At 32.8% G+C, this 15,601-nt stretch overlaps 2 protein-coding genes across 2 annotated transcripts; both read left to right on the plus strand.

Annotated features, from left to right (window-relative positions):
- Positions 1-428: 428 nt before the first annotated feature.
- Positions 429-3,548, plus strand: LOC103498066 (CASP-like protein 4A1). Its single transcript, XM_008460531.3, has 3 exons — positions 429-1,293; positions 1,418-1,553; positions 3,088-3,548. The coding sequence occupies exons 1-3, from the start codon at positions 644-646 to the stop codon at positions 3,274-3,276; spliced, it is 975 nt and encodes a 324-aa protein (XP_008458753.2). The 5' UTR covers positions 429-643; the 3' UTR covers positions 3,277-3,548.
- Positions 3,549-11,347: 7,799 nt separating this feature from the next.
- Positions 11,348-13,702, plus strand: LOC103498067 (2-methylene-furan-3-one reductase-like). The gene is made up of 4 exons (XM_008460533.3): positions 11,348-11,745; positions 12,440-12,763; positions 13,005-13,164; positions 13,257-13,702. The coding sequence occupies exons 1-4, from the start codon at positions 11,536-11,538 to the stop codon at positions 13,523-13,525; spliced, it is 963 nt and encodes a 320-aa protein (XP_008458755.1). The 5' UTR covers positions 11,348-11,535; the 3' UTR covers positions 13,526-13,702.
- The last annotated feature ends 1,899 nt before the right edge of the window (positions 13,703-15,601 follow it).

The following is a 15,601-nucleotide window of genomic DNA, read 5'->3' on the forward strand; positions in this document are numbered from 1 at the left end:
ATTATTGAATCGCAGCTCACATTTTTTGGATGCAAGGTTGTATCAGCTTAAATACGCAATAATCCAACATCACCTTCCTCCAACCTATCATTGATAGTTTTCAACTTCAAGAATGTAAACTAAATGAGTCATAAGGGTCGTACTCATTGTAGTAGGACTTAGCCCAATTCTATATTCCGTAACTTGACAATCTTACAAGGTTCTTCACTTTGCATCGATCAAGTTCAGTAATGTTACTCTTTTACTAAAGGGTAGTTTTTGCAATTTTGAATAAGTTTTATGCATAATATTAAATTTTGGTCGATATTTCTATTAATATTTCTACAGTTTCATGGGTGAAAAATTCAACATAAAAAATAAGCAACAAGATGTAAATGTAATATAAATAATAGAAATCTGAACTAGTTTAAAAGTCGAGTAAAATGTTTATTTACAAATTTAGTTTTACTTTTATTTTTATTTTTAAATCAAGATGTTAAACCTTGGTGTTACGTAAATATTTTTCTAAAATTAAGGCAATATGTAAAAAAAAAATCTTTAGAAAAGAAAAAAGCATATAACTTCCAAGGAGAAAATTGGAAGAGATTGGTGTAAAAGTATTCTTCTTTCTTCTTCTTCTAGTAGGAGAGTCCACTCAGCTTCCATGGCAGCATCAGCATCGAACTCTGAAGCAGAAATGAAAAGGGAAGAACTACCAAAATCCATGGAAGAACCACAAGAACAAGTACATGAACAACCTCACCATAACCAATCAGATGAAGGCGAAAACGACAACGAATCCCATCTCCATCTCTCTGCCTGCTCTTCACCTCCTCATTCCCTCTCCACCAGCAAAGATCCCTCGCCGCCTCTCCACTCTCCCTCCATCTCCTCCGATTTCTCCGATCACACTTGTCACTCTCGTGGAAACTCCTCCATTGACGACGTTCAGGACTTACCTCCCTCCGCTAATCCTCCATCTCCCAGACCTGTAGCAGCCAACCGCGCGCAGCCATCTGAGCCGATTGTTGTGACGAAGGTGGATACTGAAATACAGGGGGTGCGGAAGGTGGAAGAGGTTAGCGATAGTGATGGCGATGTAGAGAGTGCCGATGGCGGTAAGGTTGGGCGAGGACGGAAGTTGATGGAGAGTTTATCGATTAAGAAAATTAAGGAGGAGGAATTGAGGAAGAAGATCTTGTTAGGGTTTAGAATTTGTGGATTTGCCTTCTGTTTGGTCTCGGTTTCGGTTATGGCTTCTGATAAGGATCAGGGCTGGGCTTTGGATTCATTCTATCGCTATAAGGAATTCCGGTAATCAATTCGTTCAATGAAACCATTTCTTCCTATTGAAATTTCTTATGCAATTTCCTTTTAACTTCAATTGAATTGGATATTCTAATGTTGATTCAATTTGGGAATTTCATTAAATTTGTAGGTACTGTATGGCAGTGAATGTTATTGGATTTGTTTACTCTGCACTTCAATCCTATGATCTTGTCTATTTTCTCTCTACTGGAAAACACATGATGCGTAATCACTTCAAGCAATACTTCGATTTCTTCATTGATCAGGCAAGTTTCTATTTTGGCTTGAAATTGGGTTTCTGAATTTCAATCTTTTTCATTATTAATTCTGTGATAATCTCAGTACCTAACCCAAAATACATCACACTCAACACATTGGATGGCTAAGATTAGGCCAATAGTTTAGTCCTGAATTTAGATGACATTATTGTGTACCGATTATGATAGCTTATAGGACCCACTGAAGATAGAAAAGTTATGCATAATTCCCAATAGTCATTAGATAGATGGTTCTCTTTCTGTATTCCTTTACTGAAAATTTTTCCATTCATCATGACGCTTTTTCTTACCTTTTTCATACCGAAGAAATCTGTAAGTTCTTCAATATTTAAAAAAATCTGCAAGCTCTTTCCATGAAGAGCTTACTAATACTTTTACCTTAAAGTCGCTCAATTTCTATATTAATAACAGAGTAGTGGTTGGAAAAACTTGGATTGGTTTGGTTTGGTTGAGTAACTTTCCTTATATTCTGTCCATTTTATTTGCTTTAGCTTTTGGGCATCCTTTTTATTACCTTTTCTCTGCTACTGCCGCCTTTCCCTCGCATCTTTCTTATTTTTCCTTTTTATTCTTAAAGTTCGTAAGGAAGCTAGCTTTATTTTGCAGCAAAGAATCTAGTATAGAAATTAATAATCACTTGGTTATAAAAAATTAAAGAAAAATGAACTTCTGGCCATAACTACTATAAGCTACAAAATAATAATAAATAAATAAAATAAAGGGAAAAATCCTTCACACTTTTGAACTTGTAATTTTAGGAATTTTCCACCAAGGTGAGCATATCTCAAGTGACATATGTAGGGCTGTGCATTGATTTCGACCTTGACCTTTGGGGAGTGCAAATCGGTTGTCGGCCAGTTTTATTTTTTAATTTTTTTAAAAAGAAAACTGCTGTTTTGGACTTTCCGAAATCGATGTTAACCAAGTCCCTCCTTATCTCCGACCAACCACCTTTGGTTCCGTCGATTTTGGTTGGTTAGCTCGGTTTTTCAGTCTATTATGCTAACTCATAGATATATGTCTTTTGAATTCAAATAACTACTCTTGTTATGTACTTGAACAAAAAGAAACTTTCCTTTGAAATTGTATAGTCATTCCAATTAATTCTTATTACACTTGCTATAAGTGGTTGAGTTTTAGTAGTCATCTGGCTTAAAAAATTCAATGGTGTTATTACAAAACAGTCCTTGTAATTTAAGAATGATTTAAGGTTTGGAATTGAAGTGTAACAATCTTAAACCTTGTAGTTAGAGGCAGGCTGCACATTTTTCAAGTTGCAACTATATGGAGTTTGGATTACTAAGTTTAATGATTGTTTAAAGTGAAAAAGCTAAGATACAATTGTAATAACTCTTGTAGTCTAAGGTAGTTTTTGAATTTTTAACTTTATGGATAGAACTGAGTCATGATCCAAACATTCAATCTCACATGAAGTTACTAATAAACATTTCATTAGTGTTCGAGGTTCGCTACATTTGGTGATAATCATAAAGAAATTGATAACTGTGTTGTTCTGCTGCAGATAATAGCATATCTTCTTCTATCAGCTTCGTCTTCGGCTGCCACCCGAATCGATGATTGGCAATCCAATTGGGGAAGGGACAAGTTTCCTGACATGGCTACCGGGTCGTTGGCATTGTCCATTGTTGCATTTGTTGCTTTTGCCTTGAGTTGTATAATCTCTGGTTATACCCTATGTAAATCTGCTTAGGTAACCTTTGCTGGACTTGCTTGTTGGCGAACTTGATTCAATGATGATGATAGCAACAAACAAACACAATGGTGATGAGGATATGCAAGAAGATTTGTTTCAACATTGTGCTGTGAATTAGGCATGCTTTCACTTGGAAAATATATTTGGGAGTTTACTTAATTCTTTGTAAATAGGATGAAGAACACTTGTTGTGCACTTTACATGCACTTTGAATCATTACAAGTTGAAGGGAAAGAGTGAATAGGGAAAAGTTAGAGGAAGTTATTCAATGTTTTTATAAATTGCTAAAATGGGAGAAAACCATGACTCAATTACATGATAAAACAATAGTATCTAAGTCAAGGTAAAGTTAATAAGAGGGATGTTTTTGGTTGACGATCCAATAAGTTTAAGATTCATCGAGTTTAGAATTCTATTATCCAAAGAATGTACATTGTGAAAACTACAATTTTACCTTTTTATTGTGTATAGATTTTGAATTTTAACTTTTAAAACGTAGAATTATATTAAATAAATATAAAGCATGTTATAAATTCATTTCACTTTTTAAAAATTAAAATATGTATAATGTAATGTCTAATATACAAAACCCTAATTTTTAAATAAAAACAATCAAAAGTCAACAAAAGGTTAGTTTAATTAACATCTGTTGTATGTGTTGAGAACTAAGAGATATGTGGTTCAAATCTTTTCACCCATTTGTACTTGAAAATTTTATAATGGAATATTTCATAGTTTTTAAAATTGTACTTTCAGATTTGGTACAAAAGATGCCTTAAACAATTTAGGATCGTTTAGAGAGGTAGATTGTGATTAGAATTACTTAGAATTAGAGGCATGTTGAAAGGTGAGAAATTAAAGATGAAACAAGTGAAATATGAAAACCGTAAAAAAGAAGGTTTTATATTATAAATCAAGCCCACGTTTTGAGGTACGTTACAATACAAGTTCATACATTACACCTTACTAAACACCCTTGGTCCACTCAAAAGCTGAGGTCGAGGATGGTGGGCTTAAGTTTTTACATCAAAAGGCCCAAAATATAGTCTTAAGTCCACATTACAAAAGTCTATTTAAAAATTGGTTATTTCCGAGGTTGTCTCAATATTCAAACAAGTCCAGACAGGAAAACAAAACGACAAATTTGAACAAATAATGTAACATTTAAAAATAATTATTGAAATATTGTAGTTTTAAAAATATTTATAGAAGTGTGGTAGTGTTTGTTGAACCCAAGACAATGCTTTATCTCTCCGATATTTGTTTTCTTTCTTCAATATCTTGGGTTCAATCTAAAACATTGCTCTTTAGGGTTTAGGGTTGATGGACCAACATCCATGTATGAAGACAATGGACCGACCTCTGAATCATAATATTCTATACCGACCTCAAAATCACAATATCCTACTCCAATTGTTGGCATCATCATCATCTGACTACCATGATCAGTTTGGCTCTATGTCTATGTCATATGAGACACTTCTTCCACATTATGGCAAAATTCATCGAGTCCATAGCTTCTTCCACTTGAACATATCCCCTATGAACTGATGGAGGTACAATAGGTACATCCTACATATAATGTATCTCCTCCATGTACCTCTCATCATTATTACATATAGTAAGGGCTTGTTGTGGATTATTTGCAACATAAAAAAAGTCTTCTGTTGTTCGATCTCTGTGAATTGTAAAAAAAATAGAAATATTTAATTGAGTAAATAATTTAAGTAATTATATAATATTTAAATATGTATCAAATGACCCATGGCTGCTTTAGGTCAAGTGATATAGAGCCTCATAATATTATTATATCAGTGTTGTGCAGAAGTGGCTCAGTATTGCATTATGATGGGATATCTTGTTTAAAATCAAACTGTCTAATCACTATATCAAGATAATGCCACTCACCAATATGAAAACATAGGAGAGAATTGATGGTCTGCCATATATCTTGACCATTCTTACAAGAATTGGGTAAATCATCAATTACATTTTTGTAAGACTGCCAAATAATTTGAAACATCAATACATTACATTAAAAATAAATAAATATATGTATACTAATGTATAAAAAAAATTAAGTTTCAGTATTAATGTATTTGATCACTCTGAAGAAAGTCAAACATGAACCTATACTAACTAACTACCATGAGTAGCTAATCTGATTACACAAAATTGACCTCTCCATGTGGATTAATATAAATTAATATTTTAGATTTTGAATTAATTATATCACTCATATAATATTAAACTATTGTTCGATCTAATTATATCACTTACTCTTTTTAATCTTTACCTAAAGAGAAATTAAAGTATTCAAATAAATTTATTATTTTGAATCTTTACCGGAAGAGAAAATCTTGAAACCTACTTTGAAATTTTATTAAACATATTTATTATTTTATTCAACATTTTCCATATTCTTAAACATATTTATATGCACATGTTATAGGCCGCTGATTTTGGTCTATCAAAGGAAGTTTTTTATGGCCGGAATTTGGGTCTAAAAGGTACATACGGCTACATAAATCCAGTATACATGGTTTTAAATAAGTTCATGATGAAGAGCGACATCTATATTTTTGACATAATCATTTTTGAACTAATCACTGCCATTCATCCACACCAACACACCAATATTTAGTGGACTATATTAATCTTGTGAGTTTTTTTTCTCCATGTACACAAATGTTAACCTTGAAGTGTATACAGTTTCATGATTTTCAAGGTACATTCTCAGGCTAGAATAATGAGGGCCGATGATATAATTGATGAAATAATTGACAAGCAACTAGCTGGAGAGTACAGTCTTGAAGAAGCAAGGAAGCTAGCCGAGATCGATAATAGATACTTGCATACGTACAGAGAAAACGTCCTCTAATCAGCAAAGTTTCGCAGGTGATCATATTGAAGATAAAGTAGAGAACGACTTGGGAAAGCTAGTAACGCGTCTCTTGCTAGCATGGATCTTTCAAGTGCAGTGAGTAGAATTGAGGAACAAGTGGAATTGAGTAGAATTGCTATATAGTGTGAATCAAATGATTTTAAATGCTTCCCATCCGGAAATTTTAAATGCTTTCCTTTTGGCCTTCTCCAATCTGAAAGGAAAAAGAAAGAACAATATTGTATCCATGATCTCTTCTCCATTTCCCCTAGTAACTTAGTTACTCGATAAGTGATACAGTATTTTGTTATATAAATATCTATATATATATGAATTGACTCCGTGATATTAGCATGTACTTCGTTGAGATTGAGGTTCAATCCTCCAACTTCTATACTAAAAAACTTGAGGTTATATCAATTTAAACCTTGAACAAATAATTGTAAACTATTAAAGACTATTTTAGATGAGTGTTCAAATAAATTAGATATGAAAGAATTTTGGGTAATTTAGTCCTATTTCTATCTCAATGATAAAGCATCTAAGATGTACCTTGACAACCAAAACATTTGAAAATAATAAACCATTCTTCTTAAAATGATCCAAGCTCAAATCTCAAAACTTCAGCCAAGAAAAGTTAAAATATCATTTAAGTTGTTCAATTTTAGACATTCAATCCCATAAAAAGTTAAAATATCATTTTAAGTTAGTTCAATTTTAGACATTCAATCTAAAAAAAATTCAAGTATATCATCTTAAGGTTGGTTCAATTTTAGACTTAAGATTTTATCAAAATGGATTAAATACTAGTCGATCAATATGCTTTATTTCATTTTAGTCCTTGTATAGAAACTAAAATAAACAAAAACTAAAAATACATCAATAAAAATTATATGTAGGCCTAAATAATAATATTAATGGTCTTTAGGCAAGAAAATCACAAGTTATAGCGAGTTACTAATAAATTTTAAAAAAATTTAAAAAGCTATGGAAAAAATATAGTGACCAAAATGATATTGTAAGGGAAGTAACTATTCATTTGCTCTCAAACAATCAATAATGAAAAACACACCAATTGATTGACACATTGACCCTTCCAATTTAGCAAAATGCGGAGGAACACAAAGATTTTAATATCAAAATGAAATATTTGGGGTAGGAAAAAATGGTATACATTTGATTATATGGGACCTGAATGTATATTTGATTCATATTTGGAAGGAAAAATCCATAAATGGTATAAAGAACAAAATACCATATTCCCCGTCGTCATGTAACAAAAAAGCTCAACCTCAGCTCCACAACACCCCTACTTGGTTCGTTATCGTTAGCCTTTTCCAGTGTTGATTGCAAATCGAGCCAGCATCTACATGACAAAAAAACAAAGGAAAATCATTAGAAGGCATATAAAAGCTAATATAGGAAAGGAAAAAGTTTCCAAGCGAATTAAGAAAGAAAAAAACCATACCAGAACAACATCATATGTTAAGACCCGAAGTCTGTTTCTTTCCCTTTCCATCAGCACGACCAAGGGCATTTAGGTTGTCCCAGTGCTGGTCAAATGCATCTCTGTGTAGCCAAATGCCGACCCCTTAGTATAGACATTATAAGTGCATCCATGGCAGCAGGTTCACCATAGGTCAAGTAAGGCCAGATTCTAGCTACCGTTTCAGTGTTCCTCTGCTGTTTGTTGATCACCAGTACCTGTTTGTTCACTGGTGACACTTTCAATTGACTCTCCACAATCAAGAGAATGTCTTCGGTTGCCCGAGCCCACCTGGATGGACAGAGCAACGCGTGTGGGACAAGGTTATACTATCACCACTTACTTAGTTTCCCCTTCAAAGATAGAAGTTTTTATGTCTTCATCCCACTTCAAGTTTTATCCATGTGGGACAAAGGTTAATAGCTTTGCTATTTGGGTCAAGCCCAATAAGTCATTTCCAATAGTTGTTTCTAGAAGTAATCCGAGAGCTCCTAGCCTTAACAGAGCATGTCTCGTCTCTCTTATTTTGCAACACAATGCATAAGAAGATTAAGAACTGTAACCAACTGCTCTTGGTTTGACTTGAAATTATCCCATATGCGAAGTTACATTAACACCAAGAAAATTTATTTAAATTTAATTTGGCATATTACAAAATAAATTCTATTGTCTGTCTTGATATCCTAGTTGATATATGTTTGTAATGATGATGGATCAACTTAGAAATATAAGATAAAAGTTTTCCCGTAGCTTTTTTGCTTCACGTCTTTAGGTATGTATTTCTTGAGGGGTTTGAGGCGTTTGGAGAAAAGAAAAGAATATGGGAAGAAAAAGATTCTGAAAAAGGAGATTATGATAATCCTTATATGAGGGAAGAAATAAGTGAGAGGATTATGAACGATTATTAGAATCTTTATTTGGAGGAATGATTATGCGGGAAGAAATAGGTGGAGATTACGATAGTTTGGGAAAAGAAATAAGTGGGAAGAATTATGATAAATTTTTTTAAATTATTTTTTAAAATTCGTATAAATGTATTTTTTTTAAAAAAATTCGTACCATAAATTTAATACACAAATATTCATATTTTATTTATTGAAATTTAAAATTTTCATGAGAAAACATGTTTCATTAGCTTTGGTAAATATGATGTCAATTTTGAATATTTTGTACACAAACTTTCTGTGTCCAAAAATTAATCGATACTATTACGTGCGAAAAATTACATCTATTTTCTTTAAATTGATGTTGTAAGTGCAATATTGATAAATTGCGTATCGATAACAATCAATTTAAAATATTTGATTTTTTTAAAAATTCGTATTGTAAAGGGGTCTTTTCAAAAATATAAAAAAATGGCAAAATATTTACACCCTACAGAACAATTCCAAAAATGGAAAAAGCCTAAAGTCCCACCATATAAAAAATCAAAAATACCCCGCGCTTAATATATTTGCGATCGTTTAGATTTGGTTATGACTACAATTTATACGAGATCGTTTAGATATGGGTACAATTTATCTTTTCAATTCTATCGTTTAATTTTATTACACGATCGTTTAGACTTTTTTAGACGATTGTTTACTTTTTTTACACTATCATTAACTTTTTTTTACATGATTGATTACATTTGTCTACTCTAATCAAATGATTTTTTTTCAAGATTTTTTTCAATATTTTTTATAGGCTATCTTTTATTTTTTTACTTTATGTTTTTTTAAAATTGTTTACATTCGGCTACTCGATTTTTTCAAAATTCTTTATACACAATCTTTTATTTTTTTTACATGATCGTTTACTTTTTTACACAATCGTTTACATTTGGTTACTCCAATCTAAATAATTTTTTTTCAAGATTCTTTATGCACGATCTTTTAGATTTTGCTATTTTTTGGTACACAGTCTTGTACACAATCATTTAGATTTGGTTACCCAAATGTAAACGACTTAAAAAAAAGGAAAAGAAGAAAAACGATGGAAAGAAATCGCAAAAAGAAGAGGAAAAGTAGAAAGTCGATGAAAAGAAATCGAAGCAAAAAAAAGAATAAAAGAAGAAAAACGATGGAAAGATTAAACGACGTAAATAAAGAATTGAAAAATAAGAAAGATGATGGAAAGAAATCGTAAAAAAAAAGGAAAGAAGAAAGACGAAATCGCAGGGAAAGACGGGGAAGACAAAATAGTAGGAGGAAGACGAATTGGAAGGAAGAAAAGAAATATGGAAGGGCAAACCTGAAATATTTAAAAAATGGCTAATTTTATGAGTTTGTTAGACGGGCTGTAAATACTTTAGTGTTTTGTTACATTTACACAAGTTTCCCTGTTGTAAATCTACTACACAAATATTAGTATTTTATTTATCGAAATTTGAAATTTTTATCGAAAAATATGTTTCATTAGCTTTCGTAAATACGATATCAATTTTGAACATTAACAATCGATTTAGAAAAAAACGACGACCAACATAATAGCATTGAAACGAAATGAAATACGAGAAACAAATATATTGAGAGGAAGAAAGAGAAGGATTGAGAGGAAAAAAGAAAATGATTGAGAGAAATCAAGAGAAGGATTAAGAAGGAATAAGGGAGGATTTTCCCCCCCTTATTCATCTCCGCTCGTTCCTTGCGTCAAATGAGGACTTTTCCTCCCCCAAACAGATCCTTAGAGTAAAGGGGTCATGATGGTGCAATGGATGATGTCACACCGTCTTCTAAATTAATTTAATTTTAAATTTACGATTCACGGATGTTCGAAATGATAATGAATACTCTATCTACTAGTTCACATTCATCAATCCTAGTTGATAATATGAGTCTCATCTTAAAATCATTTGGCTTTAATACAATTTAAAGATAATCCAAAGTTTTGTATTTCAAAACCAATTGACAATGAGACGAGGACCTCTTGTATTTTACAAAGACTTTGAAGTTTTTTTTTTTTTTTCTTTTTTTTTAAATTTTGGGATCCTTATCATGCTCCAGAAGATAGATTCTTTTGTTTGTTTTTTTTCTATTGGTCATCGTTCCTAGATTGAATCATAAAATTTGTTTGTGGACCAAAATGCTCATTAAGGCTTCATCCAAGAATTAAAATATTGATGTCTATATCAAAATTGAGAGTTCGATTTTATAGATACATATTGAAAAATATATTGATAGAATAATGATATTGATAGATACTCTTGTAAGTCACAAATTTTATAAAATTTATTGATAATTAATTATCGAAGTTGTTAACACGGATATTATTATTAATATTGGACTAAATAGTGGACATACGTACATACATTTATTTATATATACATAGACGTATACATTTACGTGTCATTCGTATTTATGTTCGAGTTGTGTACTTGTCATACATATTACTTATGATATCATGCTTAACATTTGACCATGCATTAAATCCACCTATTTTTAAGTGAGGTCCTCGAAATCACTTTGATGTAATTAACACCTACAACTTAGGTAGTTAAGGTTGATACAAAACATAGAGTAATATCTAGGTGAGTTTCAAATAAGAGAAAGCAAAACTTGTAATATAACAAAGTAATGATTACATAATTTAGATTAATACACAAAGATAATGAGAAGATATTTTGGGTGTATTAGTACCACGTGTAACTCGATTTAGACAAACTTTAAAGAGCCTATGGTCTGATTTATTAACAAAAAAAGTTTGGATAAAATTGAAAATGATTCCTAAAGGGGTCCGACCGACAACCTATTCATTTTCACCTCAACATGATTTCAAAATATCCAATTATAAAATAAAGCTAAGATATGCATATTCAATTCAAGTAAGCAGTGAAGTTTTCTAATCAAACCCCAAAAAGTTTCGCTCTCGGCTTCAACAATTTGGGATCTTTTCTCCCATTCCATCCATGGCTGCCGTTTCTATTCCCACACACATGAAGGCTTGGGTTTACCATGACTTTGGCAACACTCCAGATGTTCTTAAACTGGATTTCAATTACCCAGTTCCTCAAATCAATGAAAATCAGTTGCTCATCAAGGTTGTTGCTGCATCTTTGAATCCCATTGATTACAAGAGAATCCATGGAGCTTTGAAAGCTTTTAACTATTTCCCTCCGGTCAGCACTCTCTCTCTCTCTCTCTCTCTCTCTCTCTCTCACTCTTTCTCTTTTTCATTTAATTTTACTTGGGTATCGTTCTTTTGATCTGAACTTTTCTGGGTCTGTTTTTGATTTCGCATATATGGAATGAAATCATCAGTTCTAGATTTAGGTTATTCTCCATGAGTGTTGGAAAATGGAAGAGGACATTATATGTGGATTAGAATAGGGGTTTCTTTTATGAAGATTCCACATGCATAGGTATGCGACTCTTCGAACGACCAAGTATGCCATCCTTGGGTTATTTATGTTTTTGATCCTTGATCTAGAGACGTAGACGAGATGTGTTCGACGAGATGTGTTCTACTTAAAATCTAACTCTAGAGATGCCTGAATAATTCTCTCTAGTAAAATTGTTCTCTAACCCACACTATCAGTGAACTACATAAATACGTTTGTTGATTCTTTACTGTTTATTATTATTTATCGATTTCTAAACAACATTTTCAAGAATTTGGACAAATCTAAAACAGGAACGTTAGTTACAGGAGTTCATGGTGGATGATTAACTATTTCACAGATGCAAAATCAGGGTGGCTTTTGAGATGATTTTGTTTGTGTAATTGCAAATAATCTCATGTGGTTTGGGGGAAGATTGGCTTCCTGATACTAATCTTTTTTGTTTGTTTCTTTACTTGGTTTGTTCTTAAAGTCAATACCTGGCTATGATGTTGCTGGTGTGGTGGTGAAGGTGGGAAGTGAGGTGAAAAAATTCAAGGTAGGAGATGAAGTTTATGGAGATATAAACCATAAAGCATTGGATAAGCCAAAAAATGTTGGCACTTTGGCTGAGTACACTGCCACAGAAGAGAACGTTTTGGCACTGAAGCCTAAGAATCTGAGTTTCTTAGAGGCTGCTAGCCTTCCCCTTGCCATGGAAACTGCCTATGAAGGTCTTGAAAGGGCCGGGCTTTCCCCTGGAAAATCGGTTATTGTTTTGGGAGGTGCAGGGGGAGTCGGAGCTCATGTTATACAGGTAAACAATGGCTGTGCTATTACATTCATTATTTGGAGGTTGGATCTGTTGTTTTTGTTGACTCCCATATTGATGCACAAAATTTGTCTTCTGAGTGTCTTAACTCAACGGTAATTGTATAACCTTCCTTCCTTGAGATCGGAGGTTCGATTTCCAATCCTTACCATTGCATTGAGATTTTTTTTTTTCTTTTCATTATTGGCTAATGTGATCTTGGTCTTTGTTTTTCTGTATGAGGCAGCTTGCAAAGCAAGTGTTTGGTGCATCAAAAGTAGTTGCTACTGCAAGCACATCAAAACAGGATCTCTTGAGAAGCTTAGGAGCTGATCAACCTATTGATTACACAAAGGAAAACTTCGAAGACCTTGATGAAAAATTCGATGTAGTCTACGATGCAGTCGGTAAGAAATTCAGTCATTTTCTTCTGATTTCTGCATCTGAAGTGCGAATGTGAAAATGTTTATAAGTGAAGTCTTGATTTTAAAAACTGCAGGTCAGCCTGATAAAGCGGTTAAGGCATTGAAAGAAGGCGGAAGTCTTGTGAGCATCGCTGCACCAGTTCCAGGGTTCCCGGATGCTTTCTTCCTCCTCACTTCAGATGCTGTCATGTTGGAGAAACTAAATCCTTATCTGGAAAGTGGGAAGGTGAAACCGCTTATCGACCCCAAATCTCCGTTCCCATTCTCCGATACACTCGACGCATTTGCGTATCTTGAAACCTCCAGAGCTACTGGAAAAATTGTGATTTATCCCATCCCTTAGAGGCAAGTTGATAGTAATTTTATGTGATATGTACTGGAAAGTCCCTTGTGTTTGAGAATAAGTTGTGCGAAATCTGCACACAATGGTTGTTCCTTTTAGCACTGCCTCTGTTTTACATAATGTACATTGTTGTGGTATTGCTTATTGTTTTGAAGATTGATACAGATCTTTTTGTCATTTCATATCAAAAAATATTATACCGCAATTTAATGCTAAGGATGAAAGTGCTGATGAGATATGCACTATTTTGTTAACATGGTAGGTCTAGCTGTTCATCATAATTGTTAGATGTAGTTAATTATTTTGGTTAAGTTAAATATTATTTATTTTGGTTAAAATTCAATTGAGTCCAATAAGAGTTTAATTTAGTTTAAATGCTAAATGTTGTTGAGTCCATAGGTCTGATTTATGGACTAACAAAATCCAAGTCCATTAAGCGAATCCTATGAATAGAGGAGTTTTTTTTTTTCTTTTAATTGAGAACTTATAAAATTTTCCTATAGAGTGGTTTTGTTTTGTGGTGTTCCTGAGATTTTCGACTGGAAATTTGGGTTACATATCTTCAGGTAAACTATAGAGGACATCAAAATAAAGATTTTGACAAAAAGAACACTCATTTTGGTTAAGTATTGAGGGAGTTATGGTCATTTGAAGTTTGTGTTAGAAATCTGAAAAATACAGAGAATTGTTCAAATAGGATTTTATTTCTTAAGCTTTGTTTTCGTGAACGTCATCTTTAGTGTGACTTGTTAAGTCTATCTTTAGAAAATCAAAATATTTAGGGTTGTAATATTCGGTTTGGTTGTTGACAGGCCAAGAAGAATTAAATCGAGCTTACAGGACAAGGATCTAACTCAAGACAGTGAGTGAAAATTAGTTTTGAAAATATTTTTCATAATTGTTATTTATGATTGATTGCTTTACACGTATATTTATGAAGTTATGAAAATCATTTGAATTCCATGACTATTTTCAAGTATGAGTTTCGAGACTAGATTTCTTAATGAAAATTTATGCTAGCACGTGAATATCGAATGTTTGGAAAGTATTTGAACCACAGTGTTAAGCAAAACATGAGTTAGCAAGTTTTGTTTTAAGAACTATAGTTTTTCACGAACAATCTAGGTAAGCTTGAGCTTTACGAAAGATAAAGATAGCAGACATGTTTTAATGTTTTCGTATGATTTTCTGATGTTTTCGTTAACTACATGACTGAGATGTTAAGCCCGAGGCTATATGGTACTGTGTGCACATAAGTTAGATTTCGTTGTTGACGTTGAGTGTACTCCGTAACAACGATGCTGTCGTAAGTGTTAGGTGAGCCCCACTATGACAAAGACGATAAGAGTGCTAGGCGGGCCCCACTACATCGTAGATCTTGTAAACGTTGGTTGTACTGGGCATGCCCTACACAATGTAAATTTGTTATGTTAGTTTAAATGTTTTGATATATTTGATATGCTTTGCTAGATTTCAATGACGTGTATTCTGAGTATTTGAAAAAGCTATTCTTACTATTATATGTTTATATTTACGACTTGTATAAACAGATTTATGTGTAAAGCTTTCATGTGCTCCTATTTTTAAATTTATAGTTTTAAAGTGAGTCACTCATTGAGCTTTATAGCCTACCCTTCCAAAATGTTTTATCCACTTTTCAGGTAGAGATAGAGCTCCTGGTGCTTGATAGACTGTCTTAGTCTGCTGAAGCTCCAATATCGATTGCCAGTACGTGGTTAGAGTTGTACATAGAGTTTGTTGTGTTAAGTTGTATATGTCTTTATTCGATATAGATACTCTACAGTTTGTGTAAGCTCTAGGAGTTGCGGTTGTGTAAATCTTTATTGGTTATGTTTTTGGTTAAGGTGTCTCCATTAGGTTTACTTGCGAAATCAGTTATTTTCGGGCTACACTTCATGTATGTATATGATTAGTCTAGGTTCCGCTGTGTTATGTTGCATGTATAATAGTTTATATACTAGATTAGCAAGTTTATCACATTTAGGAGTTCAGCAGAGTCAATAGATATCGTTAGAAGAGAGCGATGTCGGTTGGTTTCACGCTGTCTTTTGGGCT

This window comes from Cucumis melo, chromosome 9, assembly GCF_025177605.1.
Source record: "Cucumis melo cultivar AY chromosome 9, USDA_Cmelo_AY_1.0, whole genome shotgun sequence".
NCBI lineage: Eukaryota > Viridiplantae > Streptophyta > Magnoliopsida > Cucurbitales > Cucurbitaceae > Cucumis > Cucumis melo.

Bases quoted from the DNA above. Each gene is read 5' to 3' on its own strand.
- LOC103498066 (XM_008460531.3), top strand. From the start codon at position 644: ATGGCAGCATCAGCATCGAACTCTGAAGCAGAAATGAAAAGGGAAGAA. The intron at 1,294-1,417 runs GTAATCAATTCG...TTAAATTTGTAG, and splicing joins TATCGCTATAAGGAATTCCG to GTACTGTATGGCAGTGAATG. The intron at 1,554-3,087 runs GCAAGTTTCTAT...GTTCTGCTGCAG, and splicing joins TCGATTTCTTCATTGATCAG to ATAATAGCATATCTTCTTCT.
- LOC103498067 (XM_008460533.3), top strand. From the start codon at position 11,536: ATGGCTGCCGTTTCTATTCCCACACACATGAAGGCTTGGGTTTACCAT. The intron at 11,746-12,439 runs GTCAGCACTCTC...TTGTTCTTAAAG, and splicing joins CTTTTAACTATTTCCCTCCG to TCAATACCTGGCTATGATGT. The intron at 13,165-13,256 runs GTAAGAAATTCA...TAAAAACTGCAG, and splicing joins TGTAGTCTACGATGCAGTCG to GTCAGCCTGATAAAGCGGTT.